We start from the raw sequence: 27401 nt of genomic DNA, 5'->3' as shown, positions 1-27401 counted from the left end.
TTTTAAAAGATTGGGTCTAACTTTTTTATTTTTTAAGTTATGGGAAAACTTTTTTTTATCAAAATCATGCATATCACGCATTTGTTTACGTATTTTCAAAAGTTTTTAAAATTTTTGTGTATTTTTTTTTATTTTAAAGCTATTTAATTGTCCTATCAACACTCCCAAATACGCAATTGAACTAGAAATGCACTAATTATTTTTATTAAATTAAAAAAGTAGAAAATAGTTGGAAAAAATTAGCATTTTTTAAAGGAAATCGTGCATTAATCCAAATAATTTATTACTTGGTATGGGTTTTTTGTTTTTTTACTATTCTGCTGAATTATACTGAATAACACATTAATATATCTAGAATACCTTGAAAGTATGGTTTTCATAATATAATCCTGTTAATCGTCACAATCTTAGTTTTCCTAGGATTGAGTTGGTTAATTGGTCGTCATTCGTTTAATTTTATACTATTCGGTAAATTTTAGTTGTTATAATACAAAAAACAAAAACTCATAGTTAATAATAAATTATTTGGAATAATGTACAATTTCCTTTTAAATAACTAATTTTTGCCTACTTTTTTCTCTTTTTTTAAATTTAATAAAAATAATTAGCACATGTCTGGTTCAATTGCGTATGTCAGTTGATAGGACAATTAAATAGCGAGCTTTAAAATAAAAATAAAATTACGTCAAAATGTTGAAAAGTTTTGAAGATACATAAACAAATGCTCGATACGCATTGTTTTGATAAAAAGAAGTTAATTGCTCATAACTAAAAAAATAAAAGTTAGATTCAATCTTTAAAGGGTATTTCTTCATCATTTTTGGTATACTTTCATATGACGTTGGCCCTTCACTTCACCCTGGAACACATTGTATATTATTTAATTTTTTTTTTTTCGTACAAGGGCCTCATTTAAAACATATTAGGTATATAGGCACATAGCAATAAATAATGAATAATGTATTTATGTATCACTTTATTTATAAATTATAATTTACAAGCTTTTTTCCTTGCTAAATAATCATAGATTTTTTTCTAGGTGATTTATTTAGTGTTACATAGCCTATAACGAAAAAAGTAATGGACAAATTAGAGGCCCCTAAATAAATTCTAACTTTCAAGGCCCGGGGGCCATGTCCCCCCTGCCCCCCCTTAATCCGGGCTTGTCTGTCATAACTCATAAGCTTTGTTCTAATCTACCTTCCCAGATTGTTGGTTCTATATTTTGCTTCTTGACACTTTCCATCTCATGTTCATCTCTCCATTCATAATCGTTTTAAATAATAGTCTACTGTTCCCTCGTCATACATGCCGGCCTCTTCCAATCTTATTCCCATCCTCTAAGTAATTGAACCACATTGTTTTTTACTAGAGCTCATTTAGCTGTGAATTCAATTATATTTTCTACTTCTGTACTTTGTTATTTTATACTTGGGCCTTTGATTTTTATAAGCCTTTTTCATCACTTTTTATGATGCTCTATGTGGCACATACATATTATGTGAGAATTAGTATCACATAGTTTGTATATTGTGGTTTTTTTTACTAATTTAGATTTGAAAAGGTTTACTAAGGTGAATAAGCTCCATTGGACACTGACAATTGCCTATAGGTAATCCAGATATCTTTCATTTTTTTGTCATCTTTAAAGTTTGCGCTTTTTCTCATTTTCTTAAACTCTTATTTTTTAGTTTTCTTCATTTCATAAGTTCATTCCACATATTAGAGTAAAATTTTAGATTGGTATTATATATTTTAATTGTGACCATTGCAATATGTACAGGGGAACATTAAAAGAAATTAAAGCAAAATTAAGAAAACATTTGAAAGTCTTAGAAGAAGAAGGCATTGTGTCAAAAGATGATGGATACCAAGGTATAATTACATCAGTAGCTAAAGATATTTGTAATCGAAATAAATATCGTCAAATACAAATTAAGGTTTGGATGAAATTATAATATGTTAGTTGTTACTATGAAGAAATACATTTTAAATATTGAATTTCAGGAATTGCAAATGTTTAAATCCACCAAACAGAGATTGGATGAAAAAATTAAATATTTAGTTGAAAAAATTAAATCATATGAACAGTACATACAAACTTGTTTGGATAAACATAACACCGGCCAAAAGTAAATTAATTTTAAAATTATTATTACATTTAAATAGAACGGCTTATTAATTTTAAAATGTATATCTTCAGAAAACAGAAAAAATCATCTAATAGAGGTACACAGTTGAGGTCTAAGAAAAGTATTCGATATACAGCAGCAAAGTTACGAGAAAAGGGAGTACTAATCGAAGTAGAAGGACTTCCAGATGGGCAGTTTAAAAACGCTCAATTTGAAATTTGCCCAACTGATGTGCACGGTGTGTTTTTAGTCAAAGGAAAATTTATGGGAGTAGAAATGGAAACTATCAATATAGATATACAGGTAAATAACTTGTAATATAGCATGAAATAAAATTATACTAATGCTATAGTTCAATACCATGCTATTAAATAGTCCTTTGTCCATAGTTAGGGTTTGGGACACATTGCACTAAAAATCCTCAAAATATGTATATAAACTTGTTAAAACTTATAATAAAATAATTGATAATTTATAAATTAAAAGTTGCTGAACATAACCTAACTCAGATATTTATTGGTTAAGACAACTATTATTTGATATTTTAATCATTTTTAAAAAAAAATCATGTTAATATATGTAAATATAAATGAGTAGTTTCTAGTTACACAATGTCGCGTATCAGGCTGATAAAATATAATGATGGCTGCGATACATACAAATTTTTATACAACATAGAACTATACTCCGTGCCACGTGAGAAGGAAGTCGTGTTCCGGCAGAAACACGTTAGATTCCGCGCATCGCCACATATTTGACATACGATACACTAAATGGCACAAAGTGGGTAAATGTCTACAGTCTGCATGCGCGAAACTGGTTCCTTCTCTCGTGGCACGGGGTATAGATGTCTCAGTTTATAATTGTACAATTTATTGTTAATAGCAATGTCAGTTATTAATCAATAAACATATTTCTTAAGTAAAAATAATTTATTTTGGGAAATTTTTAAATAAATTCCAAAATGTTATCCAAACTCAATAAATTCATCTGTAAAAATGCACAAAATGCACCAATAATATGCTAACAAATTTTCAAATATTTACTTTTCATAATATATAATTTAATATGCATAGTAAAACTTTAATTTAATTTAATTATTTTAGTTTTTCCATTTTATAATACAAAATTTAAAATTATATCTTCATGCTAATGCAAGAAGTTCCAAACTTTATTGTATAATAATATTTATATTAATTGTTTAAAACCTTGTATTAATTATTAACAAATAATATATTTTATTAATTAAAGGATTTGTTAAAACGTCAATTTGAAGGAGCGACAATAATGGATATTTTTGGCACAGCCAAAGTCAACGTCAATTTGTTATTGTTTTTATTAAATAAGAAATTTTACTGTAAACATTAAAATTATAATTAATATGTATGATTTTGATAATTATAATTAGCATGTAATAATAACCGTACAATATCTTAAAAAAATTTAGTTTTTTTACTTTTATAATAATTGTATATTTTATAAATAATTTTTTAACTGTACTCACTGATCAGTGTTCATACTCTGTAATACGTCCAAATAATTTTTTACACATTATGTTTACTATTCAAATTAAATACAATTTATATTTTCTGATTATTAAACAATCATTGGAGAATAAAATATATCTTTTTATGTAATTTTCTGTATTCAATATAATAAGTTTTTATTGGTGATTAAGATTCAAGGTGGTAAAAAAAATTAGTTTCATTGACAATTGAGACTTATAAATGGTTAAAATATAATCAGATTACAGAGCCTGTAATCTCATACATCAAATACATTATTTTACAGGTTTTTTACATGCTCGTTGAAATGTGACCTATCAACCTATCAATGTAGAATAAAAATAAATGATCCAACATCACCTTACTCTCCAAAAACAACAGTCCTACAGTAAAATTTAATTAAAAAACAACCTATCTCCATAGACAACTTTGTTAAATAAATTTTAAGGAATCATTTTGATAAACTACTAACTTAGGCTACCCACATAAGACTATAAAAAATTTCCCTCAAATTTAAACTCCCTAACTTAAAGATATAATTTTCTCTATTCAGAGATTTCTCTTTTTAGTAAATATTTTGTTATTTACAAACGATTAACCCGACAATGGCATATGGAGTCTTAATTACATTCACTATGTAAAGTTTAATTTTAATATTAGATCACCAATCCACTAATATCTAATATTTCCTTTATTGCTCTCGTGGATAACCTTCCTTGTCACTTAAAATGAAGTTGGTGACAAGGCTTAAACAAATAACAATTAAAAATATATATGAATAATACTAATAAAATCTAGCCTAATCAAGCTGAAATAGTGTATTAACATCCAGTTATTTATAACCACACACCAAATGTATTTATTGTTTTTAATTTTATAGATTGTACGGTCCACAGTCTATTATAGACTCTAAATTAATAATTATCATATTTTTTTTATTAAAAACCATGTGTGTGTTTGAAATAACTCAACCGCCTGACAGACTACAGGTACTAATGTAGACAATTTAAAATTGTGTACATGAGACAGGTTATCAAAAAAACCATTTTTAATTTAAATAAAAATATACCTACCTAAAAAATTATAGCTTATAGCCAAGTAAATGGTTGTCATTTAAATTTTTAAAAATTATAGATAATGTGTCATAGTTCAAAGGCCAAAGTGTTATTGTTTACATATTAATCAATCTGTTCCCTACTTCTGATTCATAATATTAGTTTTTATTGGTCAATAGTAAAATGTTTAATACACAATATTGTGTAGTAAACATATAATATTAAGTTCAAGATCTAAAGTTATGTAATATAAATCGTTTTGTTCCAATGTCTAGATTTTAGCAACACATTTAATATATAAATCAATATTTCCTAATAAAATGATCTCACAAGGAATTTAAGAATATTACTTAAATTCTATGCAAACAATACATTTAAATATTTAGATGATTGTAGCTTATATTTTATATTATGTTTATCAAATAGTTTATTGAAATGATAAATATACATTAACTTCGGGTCAAAGGTAATTGGTAAATGTACATAATGAAAATAATTTAATGTAAAATATTTTATAAACCTGAAACATTATTTTCTGTATACAAATATAATATGTAAAATTGTAAAACATAAATCACTATAAAAAATGAAAACAAATATTATTTTAGTAATAATTTTCATGCTAAATACCAAATGCCTATGTCAATGTAAGTACAGCAATATTAATTACAATTAGGGAATGGAATTTATTGTAATGAGATAATATTTTTAATCTGCTGAAAATGTCTACGATTTAGATCATTAAAATGTATATAATACCAATTTTACTTAATATTTTGTACAGATCAATTACATTTTTACGGCATTTCATATTATATTGATGTCAGTTGATGGAAATTACGTACTGTGAGAATAATGCTATCATAAAACTATTACTAAGTTATGTTAATTACAAAATTATGAACTATTTGATGGCTAAATGTGTAAAATATAAAAATGTATTATTATTTTTGATAGAAGCTGCATAATTTGTTAAAGATAGTGCCTGGTAGAAATTTAACTGATTTTTTTTCAAAATTACTACATTTACCATGTAACATAAAGTTTGTTCTTATCATGTTTCTGAAATAATAAGTAATAATAAGTAATAATCTGAATTTCAGCGCAGTCATGTTTGATGAACATTTTAAGAAATATATACTGATTCTTAATCTTAATTTATTCCCTGAAACTATTATAAATTTTGGGGTATGGCAAGAAATCATTCAAATATTATTGCAATTATTTTTACAAACTAAAATATGTTAGTTAAAAATGTTTATATTAAACTTATCACAGCTAGTTTTTATAATTTTAGTTTTAAAACAAATGCCCAATGTAAATTTAAAAATCAAGTTGGTATATATTTCTGGAAATTTTTGTTTTTTTTTTATTTAGCTGTTAATTATATAATTATAAACCTATTACTTGACAAAGTCTTAGCATTGTAGAAAAATCTGCAGATAAATAAGATTACATAATTTAAGAAAAAATAGGAACTTATTTACAAGTATTGAATTTGTTATAACAATAATATCTATTCTCTAATTATTATTATAGTATCTGCATTGTTTTTCTACCCTGTTGTAAATGTCTAATAATTTATTTTTTTAAGTCTATGCATTTGATGATGACGTACCATCACTGTCAGAAGCTGATGAACGAATAATAAATTTGACATTGTTGACAAAAAATGTTCTAGAACATTACCAAAACCCAGACCCCGTAGGATTACCAGAAGCAATAGTACCACCATACTCAGACCCTGAACCTATACCTGATAATGAAACACCTTTGTGGAGTATGCACAACTCGACAATGAAAGGTCATTCAAAATTCAGACTAAAAAAATTATATGTGAATTTGGTTGATTTACAGGTTTGTACAATTATAGATTACCTAAAAAAGTATTATTATTTGGTAATCTAATTCTTTTAAATTATATATTATTTTATAGTTAGAATTTGGAATATCAATTGATACATTAGTGGTAGTAGGTAATTATTCTTATTGGAAAATGTATGATGGATATTACAACGTAACACTCATACAATTGCATATTGACGGTCACTTGAGTTTACAAGTAAGTGAATCAGGACACCTGGAGACTAATAATTTAAATATGAATATGAACTATGATAGTTTGCATATGGATACAGATAAGTTAAATATACCATTTTATGACAGTTTTGTTAATAGTTTTACACATTTTGTTGTTCAAACTATTAAGCCTATCATTATGAAACTGATTAACGTTATGATAAAAGAAGAACTTAATCAAAAAATGAAGCACTTTAAACGTTTTCCAAACACAATACCACCTGTGGATTTGCTGATAGCTGAGAGTCGTCAACAAATAAAGTCAATGGGATTTGATCCATGGCGTGTAGACGACTTAGTAAATGCAGTAAATTTCAATATATTTAGTTTAGATGTCAACGAAATATGGATATCGGGACTATCGAGTATATATAGGTTAGGAGATATTCACATAAGTATACAGAATCAAACAATTATATCAGTCATACATATAGGAACTCAGGAACTAAAAGGTCATTGTCAGTGGAAAATTGGAGCAGCAGGTGTACTAAAAACCACAGGTGTTTTAAGTTTTTCAATTGATTATATACAGCTCGAGGCCAACGTAACTCAGCCAATGGACACGAGATTAGCACCATTTTTAAATGAGTTTGGTTTATCAGTGGGAAATATTCAATTACGTATGGATGGAGCAGGTACACTTGATTATTTAGCTGAGGCACTTGTCAATATATTTCCAAATATTTTAAGGAATAAAATAGTTGATGCGATGGAACTTCCTATTAAGAAAAGAATACAAGACTTTTTAGATAAAGTTGATGTGCAAGAAAAAATTGAACAAAGAATTCCACCAATAATAGACAAAATGATGGAACATAATATTACCGACATATTTAAAGAGAATGAGATATTACATGAAGATATTAACATTGTTAGTAAGGAAGATTTTTAGAATAGATGTTCAGAAAACTTCTATAGAAACATTAAAAACTAATAATAAAATGTGAGAAACTATTTTACTGTGATATATAGGACGTAAAATATCGGAACAAATATTATTAAGTACCTAATATTTATTTATTTTTAATTTTGTGTTGGTAAAATTGTTAAAAATTAAAATATATATTTAAAAATTATTTTCAATCAGGTTTATTTGAATTATGATATTCAAATAGGAATACAAATATCTATATTAATCAGACTTGCTCATATTTTGTAACATTTCAAGCACATGATTACCCAATGGCTCATCTTCATTAGCCCAAGATATTACAATTTTTTTTTTATTATTATCCATACCATCTTCTACAGTTACTAAAATTGATGCTAACGATATTGATCCATCAGACATGGTAAGTTTGTTTTTAAAAATTGGCAAATTATTTTCCAGCATATCAAATAATTTTGTTTTAGTTTTTTGGATTGTAGACGATTCTTTAATTTCCACGGTACAAGTAAATCTGAAAATAATAACCATTAATTAGCAATAATTGTCACAAAAAAAATGGTTTGAGCTAAATTGCTATTAAAATTGTTCAAATATTACAGATTAATCAGTTTATTTAATTAATCATTATAATAAAATAGTTTGGGTAAGCCAAGACTTGAAGAGTTGCTAATTTTAATTGTATGATTTTTAAATCAAATCAATTCATAATCTTAACACAGATTATGTGAAATATTTCATATAATTTGTAATCTTAATTTTATGTATACTCACAAAAAAAAGGTTCAATTTATTTAGTTTATTTAGTCATTAATATCCAACATTAAATATTATTCATGAACAAACCTTAAGGTGTGTCGTTGAATATCCAATTCTTTGAAAGTATCTTTCACACTCATGGCATTTAAATTAGAAGAACCATTTTTTAAAAGGAATGCTCCGTGTACCAAACGTTTCCCATTTCCCAAATTATTTGATTGATCATCTAATATTTCTTTAACTAGTTTTGTGCTCATATTGAATGTATGTATATTTGCTGTTTCAATTTCTACAGTTTCTCCATTAGCAGGCATGTAACAATTTATGTTAAATTCTTGCATTATTTTAGCTCTGAGAAATTTCATTTTTTCTTCTTCACCATGAACCAATAACACATTTTGAGGCTCACAGTTTTTTATTAGTTGTATGATACCCTTGCCATCAGCATGAGCTGAAAATGATAAATATTCAACTGACATTTTAACATCAATGAATTTGTTTGGTTCAGCTTCAATTTTTTTAGAACCACTCAAGACTTTATTACCAACAGTTCCAGAGACACAGTAACCTGGTACAATCAACATGTTTTTTTCATCGGGAGCCCATTTTTTAAATATATTTAACGATAAGCCAGCATGTAACATACCAGGTGTTGCAAATACCACCATAGGACCTGGATTATGCATATACGTTTTATCAAATGGTTTAATGTGCTTGAAATCAAACATGTTCCGTTGAACAAATGTTTGCCTGACTTTTTGATTAGTCCAAGTTATAAACATTTTGTAATAACTATTAGCTTTCTCTGTTAAACCTGCTGCAAAATAAACAGGAACTTTAAGACCCATACGATCCCAGTAAGTGTCAATAAGAATACATAACTCTTGAGCTCTTCCCAATGCAAAAATTGGTATCAACACTTTGCCACCACGATCTATACATTCATGCACATTTTTCAAAAAGTCTCGTTCCCTACATCGCTTTGAATCCCTTATTGTTGTGGCATATGTTGATTCTGTTATAAGTAATGTAGGCCGACATTTGTCAATCCAAGCAGCTCCTAAATGCCGGTCAGGGGTCATTGAAAAGTCACCAGTGTATACCACAGAGTCATTTCCAACTTTAATATAAAACATGGCAGCTCCTAATACATGGCCTGCATAATATGCTTTTAGTTCGATGTCATCTTTAACAGTTACAACTTCATGTAAGTTCACTGCGGTTACTTTCTTCATACAATCTCTAATTGCACTTGATGTAAAATATTTTGCTTCTTCTTCATATTCAACTAAATGTTTACGCATATCTTCTAATAGAATTGGAGCAATTGCTTTAGTAGGATGTGTCATATATATAGGACCATGATAACCAAGGTGTTCAGTTAAATAAGACAGTGCACCACAATGATCCAAATGAAAATGTGAAATAATTACACAGTCAATTATGTCTGTAATATTACCATCAGATGTAATATATGAGAAATCAGGGAATTTCCGTTCATCTTGATAGCCCATATGCATTCCACAATCGAGCATAATATTTCGATTACCAATTGTTATTAAGATGCAGCTACGTCCAACATCCTGACCAGCTCCCAACGGAGTAACTATAATGCGGTTGCTGATATTCATGATCACAGGAAGTATTGGTACTTTACTATTTAACGAACTGAAAAGAACAAAACCAAACAAATTTGAAATTATTCATAAGAATTATGCACAAAATAATGTTTAAAATATTACATAAAAGAAGTTTAACAAATCTAGCTTATGTAAACTTTTACATTTTTAATTAAAAAATAACCGCCAAATGATAGATTCAGTGAACAAATTCTAAAGATGCATACCAATTACCAATGATCAATAAATATTAAAGATCTATTTAATCCTTATTATTATATTCAATACTTTTTTTAATAACACAAGATATTAATTAGTACTTTGGTAATTTAAATTAAATATTTTTAATATGGATTGTAAAATACTAAAATATAAATTTGTAATATTATATTGTAATATCTTTATATTATTATGATACTGCCTCGGAAATTCAGAATAATATTATTGTTATTGTGTATTCTGTGATACTGATAAGATTTGGTGATAACAAATAGGCTCTGCCCTATCGACTTTTCGACTCTCTTTTATGCTTCACCACCACGATTTAAGATATACCATAGACATATATATTATATAATAATAATAATAATCGTATATCCTAAATCGTGTTCACCACCGTACTTGTATGCTGTGTGCTTGAGGGCCAAATTCGGTAGTTTAACTATTGCAAGCATTATTTTCAAGCCCGGATTCAGACATTTTGAGGCCCAGGGGCCAAAGTTTTAAATGAGGCCCCTGTACGAAAAAATAATAAACTATATATTATTTAATACTCGGTACCTGTTATAATAAATATATTTAGGTATTAGGTACATAGCAATAAATAATGAATAATGCATCACTTTATTTATAAATTATAATTCACAAATTCACAAACTTTTTTCCTCGCTAAATAATCATTGATTTTTTTTTAAGTGATTTATGCAGTGTTATAGGCTATAGCCTATAACGAAAAAAGTAATGGACAAAACTGAGGCCCCTAAATAAATTCTAACTATCGAGGCCCTGTGGCCATGCCCCCACCCTTAATCCGGGCTTGACTAATTTAGTACTAATTTGGATCCATAGACCTATTGGTTAGGTTAACCATAAACCATGAACTAAGAAGACCTGTTATAATTTTCTTATATTATCTACGAGGCATGAGCAAAATATGAACTTCTTAGATTGCAGCTAGAATATCTTAGATATAGACATATGGTAAAAAACATGTTAAGTCAAATATATAAGTTTTAGTATACTGATCATAGTTGCAACTAGACTAATATTTTTGAAGTTGCTCAAATTTTAAAGAATTCCCAGAACCAATACCCTCAACACTAGTTATAAACATATAGACAATAATTTCAAATGTATATTCATGTACTATATATTAATATTTCATCAATTTATAGTATTATATTATTATGACAATTGTTACACAAATTAGTAATAACTATGTATCAATACAATGCTATTTTAGATTTTTTCATAACATTATGTTATTATAATTTATAGCTGGAGTGGGAACATAATAGTACCTTCCTATTATAATATATTCCTCAACATACACTGTACAGTACCTATAGGTAAAGTACAACATTTTTGTATTAATTGATAATTTTTACTTCAAAATATAATAGAGAAGGGCTTTCAATTTTTGTGGGTATACAAGTCCCCTGTTCCTGTGCACCCCCTAGTTGCACCAATAATACAGGTATAAATAATAATAATAATTTATAAATGTGGTTAAATCAGACTTATAATTTATAAATTAAGTTACTATTATAACCAAGCTCTGAATGTATTATAATGTCAAGTCGTGAAAATATTTTGAAACTTTTCAGAATCCTGATACGGCCCTTCAAAAATGTTAATTGGCAACCCCTGCACTAGTGGCTCTCAATCATAGGCACAACTAACGTTAAATTCTAACTAAACTAACAAAACTATTTATTTAAAATAACCCATAGGGGGCTTATATCTAAATCATTAAGGGATACTTTTTTTTTTGGTTAGCTAAGGTTAGTTGTGCCAATGATCTTGATGCTCTTTGAGGATGAATCTGTTGTCAATACGTCATTGTTGGTTGTGCAATCATAAATCGACAATAAATTATTAGCTTATTAAATTTCAATTTAAATCTTTAAATTTGTAATCATAGATAATATATTGTTATGTCATTTAATAATGTGCAAGTGTTGAAGAAAGAGAAGTAACTTTTTCATTAACAACCTATATTTTATTATGTATTAATACTCACTGAAAATATGACCTAATAAGAGCAAAATAAATATTAACAACTAAAAATGGATAATTAGAGTAAGTCTGATTTATATTTATTTATATGGTTAAAACTTTAATATTTTCATGATCTTAGTGATAAAAATATGTATTTTAAATTGTATTAAATTTGAATTACATTAGTTTTACAGAATCTATTTTTCCTTACTTTTTAACGCCTTTGTTGAATGTTATTTGTTTGTTCCACAATCTTGAATATCAACACATAATCGTCATTAAGTAATTTTCAAAATGAAAGCCAAGAAAATGATTTAAGTTCAGTATAGATTAAAGAGAAAAATATATTTACAACATCAAATACTTATAAAAACACACAGCGTCCAAATACGAATGTGTACATGAATTTAAATTTTAAATTGGTACTTAAAGTCGCAATGAAAAATGTAAAAAATTAAATCAAGTATTATAAAAGAGAAATGAAAGTTGATCAAAATCATAAAACAATAAGAGTATTACTTAAAACAAAAATAAGTCTTAATAATCACTTATGTTTGTACAAAATAATAACTTAGAACCATTTATAATCATTATAATAATAATAAATTAAATAAACAACATAATATCATAGTAGGATAAAATTTCCAATTATACAAAAATAATAATAACAATAAAATGTATTTACTTTTAAGACTAGTAATCTTAATACTAATATTTCAGTATTAGTAATCTAAGGAGGATCTTTTGAATGTATTTTTAAAAATTTTAATGATAACGATGTCGATGAGTATGGCGTTCTTTTTCACGTCTTTGACTTGAATGATATTCCCTGAGATTAACTAATCGGTCTCTTTTATAGTAATCTTCTAACGGCCTTCCGTACGTATCTGGAACATGTATGGGAAGCCGAAAAGTAGGCAATGGTACATCGTCATAATAACGTTGTACCATTGGTGATCCGCTTAAATTATATTGGTATGATGGATACAAAGGTGGGCGCACATAATATGGATGTGATAACATTCTTGGTGGTTGTTTATGTGGTATCCCAAATCGGTAAGCATTTATATATTCTTTACTTGTTGGTCCTTCATCTGGTAAACCAAGCACTCTACGTCGTTGTCGTAATTCGGCTGTACTTATAGAGGGCTGATGATTTTTAGCTTTTTTTAAAATGTACTGAAAATCAATTGATTTGTCTTCTAGAAACATTGAGCACAATTGTAATCCTGTTTTAGCATCAACTTCTTGGCCATCACGAGCAATTTTGACAGTTTTTCCTTCATTATATGCGTTATATAAATGAGAAGTATCATTGAATTCTAACTCTTTTGTAGTAATCCAGTCAACTTTAAATACACCCGATAAATTACGACTTCCAAGTAGTACCCAACCAACTGGTGACAAATCATATCTAGCTGCTTCAGAAATTCTAGCAAACCCTGAAGTATCAGAACAAAAGGATAGAATAAGAAAATTATAACTATCAAACATAAATTAAAATTTTAGTATTTACCTGCAAATTTACCACTTTCTTTAACTGAAAATATCAAAATTACATTCTTACATGTTCTAAAAGCTTGATTTAACTTTGTCTCATTCCATGGTCTCGTAGACCAACAATTTTTAATTTTAGCCAACTCAATATTTTCATAATTATTACTTTTAATAATGAAAAAACGAGCTTCTTTCAACAAGAGTTTTAGTTGAGATAAATATTCTTCAGATGGTTTTTTCTTAGTTGGTGTATCTTCTTCTATTCTTATGTATCTTTCGGATTTAATCTTATTTCTTGTTGAAGTTTCATCTATGGAACTAGAACTGGCTTCACTTCTAGTATCAAATTCTTCATCTAATTGGTCATCACCTTCAATAATATTGTCGGTTTCATCTGTGATTTCGTCAAGCACTTGGAGTTCATCAAACGCTTCAATGGAATCAGCAGTAGATCCATGAACACTAATTGAGTCTTCATCCATCGATAGAACTATAAAAATAATAACTTCTTGAATTAATACAATACTAAAAATGTAAGTACACTTATTTTCAAAATAATGATGGTTGTTGGATCTCTATGGATAAAAATTTAAGTGAAAGATAAAATAAAATACCTATAGGTAAAAATTTATATTTATATATAGAAAATATTAAATCCTATGAACTCCTGTATTTGATTATAGAATTTAATAATAGATTTAATCTTTTTTTTGCTTAAAAATAACTGAACAGGACTCAATACAACTTCATGTCTTGTCTAGAATTAGTGAGATAATAATATAGGTACAAGCATTTTAACCATCATCAGAAAATTGAGTATTTAGGGTTTTTACTTTTTAATAATTTCTAATTATAAATGTCATAAAATAAAATTAAAATATTTGTTATCCATAGGCGATAGGTACATTTTAAGAAAATATTGGAATAATGTACCTTGTTGTGATCCATAGTTAAAAAATTATAGACTCGATCAGATTATTTAATAAACAAAAAAAATACTACGGGCATAAAGCAATATTAATTGACACCGACAGTACACAATCCCATTAGCTCATTGCTGTTGGACTCGCCATAACGTAGTAGGTATTTCTCAAAAACAGTTGGCGTTTTAAAACGAACAAATTTCTTTTTTTTAAAACTCTTCACCGAGAGCAGAGCAATCAATGAAAACGTGATGATGAATAGTGCATGCATAGTAATGGATACAATACATTGTAAAAAATCGATTAAACACGAATCGGGTTGAATTTTTAACACATCTTGATAACCAATTAATTCCCGATTACCGGGAGATCCACGACCAACGACGATGTAAAAATAATACATATTAATTCGATTTGTTTTCGGGACACGGACGTGTCGAGTAAAATATCGTCGTCCGTCGACGGTTACAATTATTACAGACTACATTATAGTATACCACGAAATCGTCCATTTCGCTGTGGACTTACCGCGATTTAAACTAACGATCGTTTTATTATTAATTAATTTTAAAAAAACACTACGCGACAACTGATGACCGATCGGTTTTTCGGACGAAAAGCGGATAGACGTCGTACGACGGAATATTGTTTTAAAAAAAACACACGAGTAGGTGTATAAAACTATAATACTATTATTAATGTAAACAATTTTACAATAGCATGTACGAGACGCACGCGCTGTCTTCGATGCTATAAAACTATTACTTATTAGTGACCACTAAGGTCTAAGACCCAGGTTGGAGTCGTTACAAGAGACAATAATAATATTATTTTGTGCTGAACAGTGAAATATTTTGTTATTATCACAGGTCTTGGTGAGGGGGAGAGCGAGGGTGACTTGGATAGTGATTAAAGAACGAACCGCGTCGCTGGTGTAATAATTTTCTTAGGAGGAGTGGCTCGTCGTCGGTCGTCACTCGTCGCCCGTCGGACAATGTGTCCACTGTCCGCCGTCCGATGACGGTAGGGTCCATGGTTGAAATATACTATATATATATTTAAAATTTCAACCATGGTAGTGTTGAAGTGGTAATGGTTGTGAATGGTAACCTCAAGGTCTCAATTCTTCCGGAGTGCGATTAGCCAATTGGCCATCGCGCACTCCGGCACACGATCGACGGCCAGTCAAATCACAAAATATAAAATAGCCGAATGAACACGGACACACAGTAGGTACGTAATACCATAGAACAATATAATACACGGTACCATGATACCATCTTGTGGTATGCCCTGGTACGAAACGATCGGTGCGATTGGTGTGACCAACATCAGAAGTCCACCGATGCTGCGTCCGCCGGCGGCACTGTGTCTAACCGCGTTCGGTTTGTTTGCATTCGTCGCTACTGGCCACTGGGTGGCGCGGTCCGGTGCGGTTGTTGTGTATTGTATAATTGTGTTCTGACAATTTCACATCACTGTAATCCGTCGTTTGTGTGCGTCGCGGCCGTCCATAACGCTAACCGCTTCCCGTGTTGTGTCGTTGTGTTTGTGTTTATTATTTCATTTTCTTGTGCCTTCACCGCCCTCCTCGTGCCGACAATCAATCGTCGTCGACGCACGGGAGCAGATCAATTAATATTATCGTCGGGTGTCGCAGCCGATAATTGTTTACCATCGCTGATTTCTCGTCGCAGTTAGCAAACATCGTAAGTATGATATTTTATTAGCATCGTAGTGTTAGGTAAGATTTCATTTGCCGCCATTTTCACGTGCGCATGATTCGCTACGCGAACTTCATCGTCCTACTCTTACCTCTCGAACGATTGCCGCCACGGTGCGTCCACACGATATTGAATTTATTCGCCGGCGGCCGGCCACCCGTCTGCCGTTCAAAACACTATTATGGCCGTTTATATTATTGTTGGCGACCGGTATTACGCCGGTCAGATTGTTCGACGATCATCGCTTGTTGATGGATCTGCTCTCGCGTTTTTTTTTCTTAAGTTTTATCCGCTATATACGTCTGTCCGTATACCGTATCTTCGTCTTCCAATGTGTAGCGTATACCGGCACTCGTGTAGTCGTTTGTGCGTCGCACGCGGTCGTGCGCGTGCGTGTGTCTAACGATAATATTTTGAAAATTGTTTGAGGGTAAAATAAAACAGGCGATATTGTTTGTTACTAAAATATAATGCGTAAATTCGATGCGCCATACTGGCCATTGTGAACCGATAGTTGTAACTAGGTATAAAACGTTTTATAGTTTTCGGGATCTAATCGCGATTTTTTCTCCGAAACTGAAACATCTTTATTGATGGTTTTCACAAATTATACCGCGTTTATTGATAAATTTCTTAATTTTTTGTTATACAATTATAGGGGACACTTGTTTTTAATATTATCGTTTACTAACGGTTGCTTTGAACAATTTTAAATTGGAATCACTTTTTTAATGTATGCGTCTACTATTTATTGATAATTTTGTGCTCTGTCGATATTATGTTTATTTCATGCAGATAGTTATTAGTTACACAGATCCACAGAATACACTTTTTTCCAAACCAAAGTAAACTATGTGTTCTGGCCAGTTATAATATTTGGGTTTCATGTGGGAAATAAAAATAAATAATTTTATCTTTGTCTGTGAAGGGGAGAACAGATGTCTTGAGGATAAAGTCCATAAGACATACAATTTAGAACATTTATTAAACACCTTAATACTTAATAGGTACCTATCTAAATATAAATTATCAACCTGTAATGTCTGTATATTATGTAAGATGTTTAGTGTGGGAAAACCGTAAATAATAAGATAAATTACAATTACTATTCATCTGATTAAATGCCAATAACTTTCCTATAGTACTGCAGACAATGTGATGACGCATGACGATGACGCAAAATGTTTTAATATTTTATTGATATACCGATTTAGTATTTACGCATTTTAATTTTATAACTGAAGTGCTTAGGTAGGTATATATAAATATACATTTTGAAAATTTTTTTTTTTTTCAAATCCATATAAATAATTATTTTTGAATCAAAATAAATATTTTTAATACAATATAATTAACTTGTAATAGTATCTGTAATAATATGATAGTTGTCAACAATTGTGAATTTTGTATTATCTATCGAATATTAACTAAGATTCTATGTAATGGTAAAAATGCTGATAGCTACTTGTTTAGTTGTTGCCCGTACAAAAAGTGTTCGCCCGCCTCTTGGGGTTAGTTGACGTTCTACAACTTTTTCTCTCATATTTTAGACTTTCCAGGGTAAATTATATTTATTAAGACTCCACACTAATTATTATTTAACATTTCAAAAATAAATTTATTATTATTAAGAAAAACTCGAGAGAAAACTATACACATGGTATAAAATATTAAATAATAGGCACAGTAGGTAGGTAGGTACATAAAGGATTTGATAAATATAAAAAAAAATATGTAGCTAAACAGTATTTTTTTCTCAATTCCTGTACTAATTTCCATTTTATGAAATATATTTGCAAATAATGTGCAATGAATATAATACCTACCTACTTAAAATTTGTTGTTTGTTCAAATTGTATACTAATAAATTATTTGTAATTGGAGATTCCAATTATAGTGCACTTCATAGCAATTGCGACTCAACACTAATGTGCTTCGTGGCGGTTTTGTTTCAAACCCGGGGTTTTCCAACTAGGATCAAAAAAAATGTGTAAAATATTTGTTATCAATTGTAAATTTTCTGCGTATTATTACGCGTTAGTTTTAGAAACCCTAATGAAAAAACACCACGAGGCGCGTTAATGTCGAGTCACAGTTGTTATGAAACGCACTATAGTATTAGCACGAGCAAATAATATCAACATGTCTTGAATAAAATGCAATTAATTACTTCAGTTATAACAATATAATGTGTTTACCTACAATTAATTTAATTTAAAATATTTTTTTAGTCATGATGAAAAGTAAGGAAGTTGTAGCAGGTGACTCGGAAAACGAATTTGAAGTAGATGAACCAGAAGAAGTGGGAGATCATTCTGATGATGAATGGGCTCCAACAGCTGCTGTATGTTTTATTAGTGTTATATGTTATGAATAAATATTAAATTTGTTTATTTATTAGGCCAAAACTCCGGGTAAACGAGGACGACCAGCCAAAAGTGCACCTGCTAGTAAAAAGAAGAAACCAAAGGTTTCTGATGATGATGAAGAAGAAGAAATACTACCTAAAAAAGAGAGAGGATCAAAAGCTAAACCACCCCCACCTGCACCAATACCAACATCAGCTAGAGGTCGGGGAAGAGCAACTAAAGTATTAAAAGTTGAGCCTGAAGAAGAGCCGGAAGATGATGAAGAGGATGAAGACATTGAAGAAGATGAGGAAGATGAAGAAGCAGAAGATGAAGAAGAGGAGGAAGAAGATGATGATGATGTAGAAGAAGAGGAAGAAGAGCTTAATCAAGGACCAAACGCAAAGCCAGCTAAAAAATTCACTGTATTTATATACTTTACTTACAATATTAAATTTCTTGAATTAAGTTTAAAATATATATTTTAGTCGGGAGCGTTTGTCGTACTCAAGACTGATATGATTGGTAAAGGTAACCCTCCTGTATGGAAAATCGACGGCAAGGCGTTGTTACAAAAGTATATTCCATTCAAACAGGATGGTAAAGTATTATACAAAAATACTTCCGTTGTAAGTATATTATTATCACATTATGTTATGGAAATATAAAATAATTTATTCATAACAAGTAATTTATGGTTAAATTTCCTTTTAAAATGTATGTTTTACTTTTTAGTATTCTGGTTGGGGTTCCAATGTTAAAGAGCAGTACTACTCTGCACCTATATCATTTATACAGCAAACGCGTAAAGAACACATTATAGAATTTTACAAAGATAAAATTAAGAAGTAAGTTCTTAACTTTTACTTAATTATTTTTTTTATTAACAATTTAAAACTATTCTAGAGATCCTAAAGTTGAAGAAGCTGCCAAGAAAGAATTAGAAGAGGAAGAAGAAGCTGAATTAGAAGATGATGATGATGAAAAGGAGGAACAAGATGAAGCGTAATATTGTTACATTAAGCCGGATAAGTATGACTGTTCACATAAAATTTGTGTTTTAATATTTTTTTTTCTGTATAATTAGTATCAGCTTTTCAATTGAATGTTGACCATGATAATTTGTATTATATTATTTGTTTATTTTGAAATCCAATTAGCAATAATAATAATTTGTAAAATTATTTTAATTATTACTATCAGTTGTAACCAAGAATGTGGATGGTCCTTTTAACTATTGTTAAATGTTTCACTTTTTTTATTCCTTAATAATTAGATTATAACTAAAATGTCTATATCCATAATTTTTTTAAAAATACAATTTTATTCATGTATTTATATAAATATATACTGTACGGTTAATAGTTATGAAACAATTAAAAAGTATAAATTTAATATGCAAAAAATGTTAGTATTTTATTTACAGTGGTTTTTAAATGCTGTAGGTATAATGTATACTTTATTTATATTTGAGTGTCAATTATCATGTAAGTAGAAGCACAACTCTTAGTAAAATTGTGGAATTATTTTAAACAAAAAGAAAACATGTTGACACATTTGCAAATTTTTTTTGTTGGGTTGAAAAGTAAATTCCAAGCATTTCACAAAAGCAATGAATATGGATCAGAATGAAAACAAAATTTTACTTTTAAAATCATTACTACAAATAAGTACCAATAACAATAGTTAAAATAAGATTTTGGAAATATCTGTATCCTCATCATTGTCCTTATTATATATTAGGTACCTTTTATTGAAATATATAATTATTTGAAAACAATTAGTTTTCTTCTTTTTACTGGATACATAATTATGGATCTATCGTTTTAGTTAAAATGAAAATGGTTATTGAACACTGCACTCTGTAGAATTTTCTCTAGAAGTGGAACTTCCACCAGTTGTTTCTTAATCTAAATTTAGCAAGTACATTAAAGTAAAATGTATATTTATAAAAAATAATTGATTATTAACAGAGATGTGGATGCAATGAACAAACACGGTTAACATAAATTTCAATTTCTTAGACACCGAATATTATATTATCCATAAATATGTACTACATAATATTAATCATACATTAATAATATATTATATTTTATAGTTAGCTCATATTTTAACTTTTAAGCTCTAGAAGTACAACATAAATAATAAAAAATGTTAGTTACTATAATATAAATAATAGTTGAACTTGTTCAAAAAATTGAATTCTTAATATGTTTTGACAAAGAATCACCTACATCTCTTGGGGAGAATTATGTTTCCTTTTCAAAAATGAACAAAATATAGTTTTAGACAACATGAATATCCCACCTTCCATAATAATTGTGCATAGTGTGAAATAATTAATTTAAATTTTAAAAAGTTCTTAGAGTGGGTTGAATAAACGTCCTGTAGTGACTTACCAAACCGCACCATTAAACTAACGGTTGTTTAATTAAAACGGTGTTGCTTGAACGCTCGATACTGTAATGGTTCTGTTAGTTATCGATTGCCGGACCTGTAAACTACAGATTGCATTTTTGTTCGGTAACACTCGCAGATTGATGAAATATTATTGATATTATTAGTGGTTTTATCACGATTATAAATAATTTAATATTTCTTTATGCAACTCTAGCATAGTTTAATACAATGATTAACTTTATAGAACAAATAAATTACAGGTCGGGTATAAAATGTACAAACTGTTTCCGTGCAACCCGCCCTAAGTTTATTAGGTATTATTTCATTTTAATTTGTACAGGGCGTATTACAGATTTAACTATACATAGGCACATGGCAGAAAGGTCTATGTTGTAACTGGTAGGTCTCAATTAGTCAAAATAACTTCTCAGTTACAGTTTTGATATTTAGTCAATGATATTAGATATAATATAAATCTGGCCATTTACAATAGCAATAAGTTAATATTTTTCTTTTCGACAGAATAAACTATAAAGATAGCATATTTTGATCAGTCTTTATTCAAGAAAATATTCAGACATGATAAAAAATTGACATTATGTTGTCAATTATGCTATCGATTTCTTACAGTTGTATCTACATCATCCTCGCTAGACTCACTGCTTGATTCTGTACTGCTACTCTCATGATTGTAATCATTATCTAAAATAATTCCATTAAAAAATAAACTATGTATGAATTTCATATAATTTTAAATATTGCTTTACCTAGTTGGTCTAAGTATTGATTTTGAAAAGCAACAATTTCTTTCCCATCTTTACAGTTAGCATAGCCATCTAATAATTCTTGATTGAGGCGTATAAATGTTGGACCCCAATTAAATTTGGACATGTACAAATCACTAATTTCCTTGAAACCAGCAATGTACATGGCAGCAGCTAAAGCTTCTACACAAGATAGCTTACTAGGGTGTCCATAGTTGACTGGATTAGCAGCAACAAGATATGGCAACAATCGCAAGTTTTTTTTGGCTTTTCTATGCTGCAACTTGTGGAATGGAGTGTCATTAAGTCGTGCCCAAGAACAATCCACTACAGCCACGCCATATTTAGCAATAATTTGATTGTCCATAGCTGAAACACTCTGTATAGCATTAAACGTAAGCATCAATTGAATTAATATTGAAAACAATTACTTTACTTCAGTAGCAACAGGTGTTAGAACGATACCATTAAACATAGCAGACATCCCAAGTTTGTCAATCATTTCTAGTCTCATTAATTTTCTCCCAGTACATCGTTTTGGATCACACTGTTTCAAATCCCACATACCAACTTTAAAAGGTACTTCAATTTCTACGGAATCTTCACTAGTTTCTAACAGTATAAGATTAAAAAAAAAAATTTTATTTTATAAAAAAAATTTTTTTATAGGTATATTATATTCTAACCACTACTGTTTTCCGATGAAGAATTGTCTCCAGAATCTTCATCCTCTTCATTAATTTTAACTTTTGATATAATTTGACATACAGTCTCATCATCACTAGACTAAAAAACAATATAATACACAAGTACACCACAACGTATTGTAAAATATTAGATAGAACTAAAGAGCCTTATAGATAGGCCCTCTAGATAGAACTAAGAATGTTTGCGAAAATAGCTTACCATGATGCGATTAAAAATATTATCAAGCTTAAATAATTGTTCTTGTGTATATAAAAAAAACTTGAAATCGTCCAGATTTGGCCTTATAAGTTATAATACAATACTATGAATATAATAAATTAATATAACTCAAGTTTATCGTTTACAAAATATTCATTTTTATCGTAGTTTGTGATAAAAGCACAGAATAGTTGATAAAAGCATGATATTTTTTAGATCATGGATAAAATAATAATATTTTCTTCCAGGGTCGTTGTAAGTCGCAAAAGCCAGTATTTTTTGGAATTAAAACTCTTTTAGAAGTACCTATAGTACCTACCTAAAAAATATCCTTTAATTGTATGTAGCGTTTCGAATTCAACCATTTCACTTTTGTTTAAATATAGTTAATCAGTACCGACATTGAATTGTAATGCTTTATAGTTTATTTACATTTTTTTTATCATTTTAAGCCTTATCCAAAGCCAATAGGTACTCAATAGGCAATATTGCGATAATCATAATTATTATTATATGGACATTAACTTACGTATAAAACATAAATACAAAATAATATGAATACCTATAGCGTCTACGCGAAGTGTCAATAATAAAAATAGTATGATTGTGTCATTGAGTATTCTTATTTCTTAATATTAATATTAATATTATTCTATAATATTATAGTTTTTGACAAAAATTTCGAATATGATTTTATAGTTTGTTCAGTGGCGTATATGGGGGAATTAGCCATTAGGAGTTCAACTCACCCATCCACCTGTGCGCAGATGCCGTAAAGTGGAAGACGTGACTGTCGTGACTATATAAAATATGATATTCGCCAATCATTCGGGAAATTGTTCGTTTTACACGTTTAGTTAAATAGTTAAAATTACTTAAAATCAATCGTAATGATCGATATTAAATATTATTCTACGTAGAAACTTTTTTTAATATCCTTTTATTTTGTGTCTTTCTGCTACAGGCTGCTTCCGTCTCGCAGCCTTTTTATAATTTATTCAATGTCAAAACTATAGTTTTCTTCAATAATATGTGTAGTCAAAATTATTGGGACCAAATACAATATTATCGCTAAAATCACACATATAGGTTATAGCTATTAATCCAGTTTTCACTTTATTTCATTCAATTTCACTTAATCCGAACAAAAACCTATCTGCCAAATTTGTACAGAATAATTGCGGCGCCAAATAAACTATGATATTATTGTGACACACTTGTAATCTACTGTACAGCAGAGCACCGCCTTTTTAAAATATTTATTCTACTTTTTATTTAATTTTTATTGTGTATTTGGCGTGTAATTTAAATTGTATAAATATTTACTGGACTTTTATTCCATCGGACGTTTTAGGTAGAATTTCAATATGGCAATATCCAATGTAATATATTTTTCATAGGAATAATGGACATGTCAAACATGCATATCTAAAAGTGTTTCTCCGCCGGATTTGGCTTATCCATTTTTGGATACGTATAAATGTATAATATAAAATTACAATAACCGCGGATGATGATATTGAAAACTCGTTATCTAAATCTAGTATTTTAATTTATCCGTGTTAATTGCTAACGAAGTAACTATGGATATTTGGTGTTTTTATTTAAAAATAAAACAAATAAAATGTTATATTAGTTTATTACACAGTGGGAAGACAACTCCCGTTTTTTTATCGATTTGCGCTACAAATCTAAATTTCATAACACTTTTGACGTGACGGTCGACGGGACAAAAAGGGACATCAGTTTTTTGGAAGTCCTCCTTGGACGGAGTCGTTAAAACTGTCGTCGTCGTAATTGTATCATCTTAGATTTTTTGTGGTAGCGGCGGTGGCTGTGAAACGACTCCGACCGCCCGGAGTTCTGATGAGAGGACGCAGAACGGTCAGTATACCTAACTGATGCTGGTCGCTCGAACTTTCCCGAAACTCGTTTGACGACGCAATGGTCCTCAGGAGATCGTCTAATTCGGCGGCGTAAGCTTTGTCCTTCAGTGTCAGGAATCGAACCGCGTCGGTCGAGTGGCTTGTAGTAGGCCAGGTTGAGTTGGGCGCTGAGAACCGCGGCGTCGCTGCTGGCGGAGCCCGGATATCGCTGATGTCGGAGCACTTCGAACGTACATAAAATACAATATACATAGGTACGTAACATAACAAAAGCGGGACCGGATTTTGAGCAAGTGCTTCCCTAGGCCCTTTTAAATATGCTACCCCCTTCAGAAAATAATTTATGTTTTCGTTACTCGTGTAAACTTGGAGCTTTATCAAATTAAATCAATTAAAATAAGCAAAAAGAAAAAATTACACGGGAAAAACATATTTAAGAATTTATGAACACAAATTTTAGATATTCAACTTAAGTTGTAATATAAAATATAAAATTATAAAAATTAATATATATAGGTATTAGTACTACAGTTAAATAAATAATAAATAATTTTTTACATTTAATGTAAATCTATTACATTTAGCGGTGAACTTTTTTGACGCGAAATCATCTAGGGAGTTACTATGTAATTAATATACTAGATTCTAGTATATTAATATTACACATGTCATGTAAGTCGATGATTATATTTTATATCACTACCTAAGCATTTCAGACTATAGTAATTATTATGTAATAGTTATTGAAGTCGCATTTAATCTAGATATCTGTCTCAATTTTTGAATGAAGAATCTTATGACTTTACTCTTTTCAACTGAAACATAGTTCTTTTTTTTTTTTTTTTTAAATAGCGTTTATTGAAAATTTACAATCTATACAAGTTATGTACAATGAGTAAATTGGAGGAGGGATGACAATGATGGGGCAGTGAAGGGAAGCTCACAGTTGAGCTACCTTTTAGTGAGTCTTAAATCTAATTAAGTAAGTGTAGTATTTTAGATAAGGTCTCTAGACCAATTTCTGTTAAGTCGGCGGGTGGGGTTGCCGGGAAGATGTTTTGAGTGAAGATTGGATATTAATTTGTTGGAGTGGCCTTGCATTTCGCGGTGAAGTCTTGTGTAGAATGTGGTTGCTGTGTGGTTGATGGATTGTACTTTGAGGTCTTGATGTAAAGCGGCGTTTGTGACATACCAAGGTGCTTTGGCGACCATGCGAAGACATATTGATTGGAAAGCTTGGATTGTCCGAAGGTTTGATGGTTTGGCAGTGCCCCAGAGAGCGATTCCGTATGACCATATTGGTTGGAGGAGACTTTTATATAAAAGTAAACGGTTGGACAGGTTCATGTTTGATTTGAGGAGAGGTCTGATGACGTGTAGGCGGGAGTTTAGCTGTTTCCTTTTGTTTTTGAGATGAGGGCCCCAGGTGAGTCTCCTGTCGAGTAGCAGGCCGAGGTATTTGGCTTCTTTTGAGTGGGGAATTACTGAATTGTTGAAAGAAACTTCAGGACAGTCCTTAGGTCTGAGGGTGAAGGTGATGTGTGTAGATTTTAATTCGTTTACTTTGATTTTCCATGCGTTGCACCACTTTGAAAGCATGTTGAGATGGTTTTGGAGATGGTGGGAGCAAATGTGTGGATCGGAGTTAGCGGCAAGAATGGCAGTGTCGTCTGCATATGTACCCATTATAGTGTTTTCTGTGGTCGGAATGTCGGCTGTAAATATGATGTACAAAAACGGGGCAATGTCGCTTCCTTGAGATACTCCAGCCAGTATATCGTAAGAGTTGGAAAAGGTGGATTCTATTTTAACATTGAATGACCTGTTTTCGATATATGACTTAAGTAAGAGATAGTATGGCGCAGGATAGATTTTTTTTAATTTGTAAAGCAGGCCAGCGTGCCAGACTGAGTCAAATGCTTGAGCGACATCAAGGAATACTGCGGAACAGTATTTCTTCGTTTCGAGGGAGGAGCAGTGTTCGGACTTATCTAGATAAATTTATCTAGATGAATATCTAGATAATTATTTGTTCATCTTTTATCTTATCTAGATAAATAGTTACAAGGTATCTAAACGTTCATCTTAGATAATTTTTCTACTAATCTAAATAAATTCATCTAGATACATTTTTTATTGATAAATATTATCACGAAATTGTACCAAATTTTTAAATATTTATACAGATTCTCAAACAAAGTTTATGGTTTATAAATAATGTAATTATTTTTATTTATATCATTATAATTATTATTATGTTCCTAGTGCCCAACTAAAATATACTAAAATTTATAACCATTTAAAAAATAATTGTATCTTTTTTTTATCTAGATAAAAAAGTATTTATCTTTATCTTTATCTAGATAAATATAAGTTAAGTTATCTTTTATCTCTATCTAGATACATTTGAGTTGCATTATCTTTATCTTTATCTAGATAAAAAAATACTTATCTAATCCGAACACTGGGGAGGAGGCGATTAAGTCGACAACACGATGTAGTTGGTGAAAAGTGGCGTGTTTTGGGCGAAAACCAAATTGGAAGTCTGGTAACGCATTTTGTTCGTTAGAAATGTTGAGTAGTCTTTTGAGGAGTATTTTTTCCAAGATTTTTCCGAGCACTGGTAGCAGACTGATTGGCCTGTATGAGTCAGCTTTGTCAGGAGGTTTGCTGGGTTTTAGTATCTTCTTCTTCT

At 29.8% G+C, this 27401-nt stretch overlaps 6 protein-coding genes across 14 annotated transcripts in view; 3 read left to right on the top strand and 3 right to left on the bottom strand.

Annotated features, from left to right (window-relative positions):
• The window catches only part of LOC100168908 (ras GTPase-activating-like protein IQGAP1), a 13594-nt gene extending 9825 nt beyond the window's left edge, over positions 1 to 3769 (top strand). For both annotated transcript variants that reach the window (XM_016804156.2, XM_016804155.2), the window contains exons 30-33: positions 1784 to 1940; positions 2008 to 2132; positions 2204 to 2435; positions 3384 to 3769. In XM_016804156.2, coding sequence (XP_016659645.1) covers positions 1784 to 1940; positions 2008 to 2132; positions 2204 to 2435; positions 3384 to 3500 — 631 coding nt within the window. In that variant the 3' untranslated portion in view covers positions 3501 to 3769. The remainder of the gene's footprint in view (positions 1 to 1783; positions 1941 to 2007; positions 2133 to 2203; positions 2436 to 3383) is intronic.
• Positions 3770 to 5179: 1410 nt separating this feature from the next.
• LOC100160030 lies at positions 5180 to 7854 on the top strand. Of its 2 annotated transcripts, none has more exons than XM_001948693.4 (3): positions 5180 to 5339; positions 6287 to 6549; positions 6629 to 7854. In XM_001948693.4, the coding sequence occupies exons 1-3, from the start codon at positions 5279 to 5281 to the stop codon at positions 7661 to 7663; spliced, it is 1359 nt and encodes a 452-aa protein (XP_001948728.2). In that variant the 5' UTR covers positions 5180 to 5278; the 3' UTR covers positions 7664 to 7854. The 2 variants fall into 2 exon arrangements, with proteins under 2 accessions (XP_001948728.2, XP_029343896.1); XM_029488036.1 differs by lacking the exon at positions 5180 to 5339 and adding an exon at positions 5422 to 5538.
• LOC100166176 (integrator complex subunit 11) lies at positions 7845 to 12580 on the bottom strand. Of its 4 annotated transcripts, none has more exons than XM_003244270.4 (3): positions 12467 to 12580; positions 8504 to 10084; positions 7845 to 8171 (listed from the first exon to the last, which is right to left on the bottom strand). In XM_003244270.4, exons 2-3 carry the CDS (start codon positions 10045 to 10047, stop codon positions 7904 to 7906), a joined length of 1812 nt encoding a protein of 603 aa, XP_003244318.1. In that variant the 5' UTR covers positions 10048 to 10084; positions 12467 to 12580; the 3' UTR covers positions 7845 to 7903. The 4 variants fall into 4 exon arrangements, with proteins under 4 accessions (XP_003244318.1, XP_008182788.1, XP_001949326.1 ...); XM_008184566.3 differs by lacking the exon at positions 12467 to 12580 and adding an exon at positions 10159 to 10821; XM_001949291.5 differs by lacking the exon at positions 12467 to 12580 and adding an exon at positions 10200 to 10316.
• On the bottom strand, positions 12569 to 15724 carry LOC100162069 (YTH domain-containing protein 1). 3 transcript variants are annotated; one of them, XM_008184563.2, is made up of 3 exons: positions 15598 to 15724; positions 13772 to 14242; positions 12569 to 13697 (listed from the first exon to the last, which is right to left on the bottom strand). In XM_008184563.2, exons 1-3 carry the CDS (start codon positions 15707 to 15709, stop codon positions 13021 to 13023), a joined length of 1260 nt encoding a protein of 419 aa, XP_008182785.1. In that variant the 5' UTR covers positions 15710 to 15724; the 3' UTR covers positions 12569 to 13020. The 3 variants fall into 3 exon arrangements, with proteins under 3 accessions (XP_008182785.1, XP_008182786.1, XP_008182787.1); XM_008184564.1 differs by having other exon boundaries at positions 15204 to 15668; XM_008184565.3 differs by lacking the exon at positions 15598 to 15724 and adding an exon at positions 14686 to 15563.
• A 438-nt stretch (positions 15725 to 16162) lies between these two features.
• On the top strand, positions 16163 to 20153 carry LOC100168217 (uncharacterized protein). Its single transcript, NM_001246018.2, has 6 exons — positions 16163 to 16384; positions 18631 to 18743; positions 18801 to 19172; positions 19236 to 19376; positions 19483 to 19595; positions 19654 to 20153. The coding sequence occupies exons 2-6, from the start codon at positions 18633 to 18635 to the stop codon at positions 19754 to 19756; spliced, it is 840 nt and encodes a 279-aa protein (NP_001232947.1). The 5' UTR covers positions 16163 to 16384; positions 18631 to 18632; the 3' UTR covers positions 19757 to 20153.
• A 1534-nt stretch (positions 20154 to 21687) lies between these two features.
• LOC100159320 (ribosome biogenesis protein TSR3 homolog) overlaps positions 21688 to 27401 on the bottom strand; it is an 11061-nt gene continuing 5347 nt past the window's right edge. The window contains exons 5-12 of one of the 2 annotated variants that reach the window (XM_029486010.1): positions 27155 to 27399; positions 25862 to 26528; positions 24720 to 24928; positions 22821 to 22902; positions 22601 to 22700; positions 22351 to 22526; positions 21918 to 22293; positions 21688 to 21852 (exon numbers count right to left, since the gene is read on the bottom strand). In XM_029486010.1, the coding sequence (XP_029341870.1) occupies positions 21764 to 21852; positions 21918 to 22293; positions 22351 to 22526; positions 22601 to 22700; positions 22821 to 22902; positions 24720 to 24928; positions 25862 to 26528; positions 27155 to 27399 (1944 nt within the window). In that variant the 3' untranslated portion in view covers positions 21688 to 21763. 2 annotated transcript variants of the gene reach the window in all.

This window comes from Acyrthosiphon pisum, chromosome A1 (assembly GCF_005508785.2).
Source record: "Acyrthosiphon pisum isolate AL4f chromosome A1, pea_aphid_22Mar2018_4r6ur, whole genome shotgun sequence".
NCBI classification, from domain to species: domain Eukaryota; kingdom Metazoa; phylum Arthropoda; class Insecta; order Hemiptera; family Aphididae; genus Acyrthosiphon; species Acyrthosiphon pisum.
This window is presented reverse-complemented; position numbering and strand designations above follow the sequence as displayed.

Excerpts from the sequence above, each read along its gene's own strand:
- LOC100160030 (XM_001948693.4), top strand. The coding sequence starts at position 5,279 with ATGAAAACAAATATTATTTTAGTAATAATTTTCATGCTAAATACCAAA. Across the intron at positions 5,340-6,286 it reads TACCAAATGCCTATGTCAAT|TCTATGCATTTGATGATGAC; the intron begins GTAAGTACAGCA and ends TATTTTTTTAAG. Across the intron at positions 6,550-6,628 it reads TGAATTTGGTTGATTTACAG|TTAGAATTTGGAATATCAAT; the intron begins GTTTGTACAATT and ends ATTATTTTATAG.
- LOC100166176 (XM_003244270.4), bottom strand. The coding sequence starts at position 10,047 with ATGAATATCAGCAACCGCATTATAGTTACTCCGTTGGGAGCTGGTCAG. Across the intron at positions 8,172-8,503 it reads ATTCAACGACACACCTTAAG|ATTTACTTGTACCGTGGAAA; the intron begins GTTTGTTCATGA and ends TATTATTTTCAG.
- LOC100162069 (XM_008184563.2), bottom strand. The coding sequence starts at position 15,709 with ATGGACCCTACCGTCATCGGACGGCGGACAGTGGACACATTGTCCGAC. Across the intron at positions 14,243-15,597 it reads ATTATTACACCAGCGACGCG|TTCTATCGATGGATGAAGAC; the intron begins GTTCGTTCTTTA and ends TTATTTTTATAG. Across the intron at positions 13,698-13,771 it reads AGAAAGTGGTAAATTTGCAG|GGTTTGCTAGAATTTCTGAA; the intron begins GTAAATACTAAA and ends CTGATACTTCAG.
- LOC100168217 (NM_001246018.2), top strand. The coding sequence starts at position 18,633 with ATGATGAAAAGTAAGGAAGTTGTAGCAGGTGACTCGGAAAACGAATTT. Across the intron at positions 19,173-19,235 it reads AGCCAGCTAAAAAATTCACT|TCGGGAGCGTTTGTCGTACT; the intron begins GTATTTATATAC and ends TATATATTTTAG. Across the intron at positions 19,596-19,653 it reads TACAAAGATAAAATTAAGAA|AGATCCTAAAGTTGAAGAAG; the intron begins GTAAGTTCTTAA and ends AAACTATTCTAG.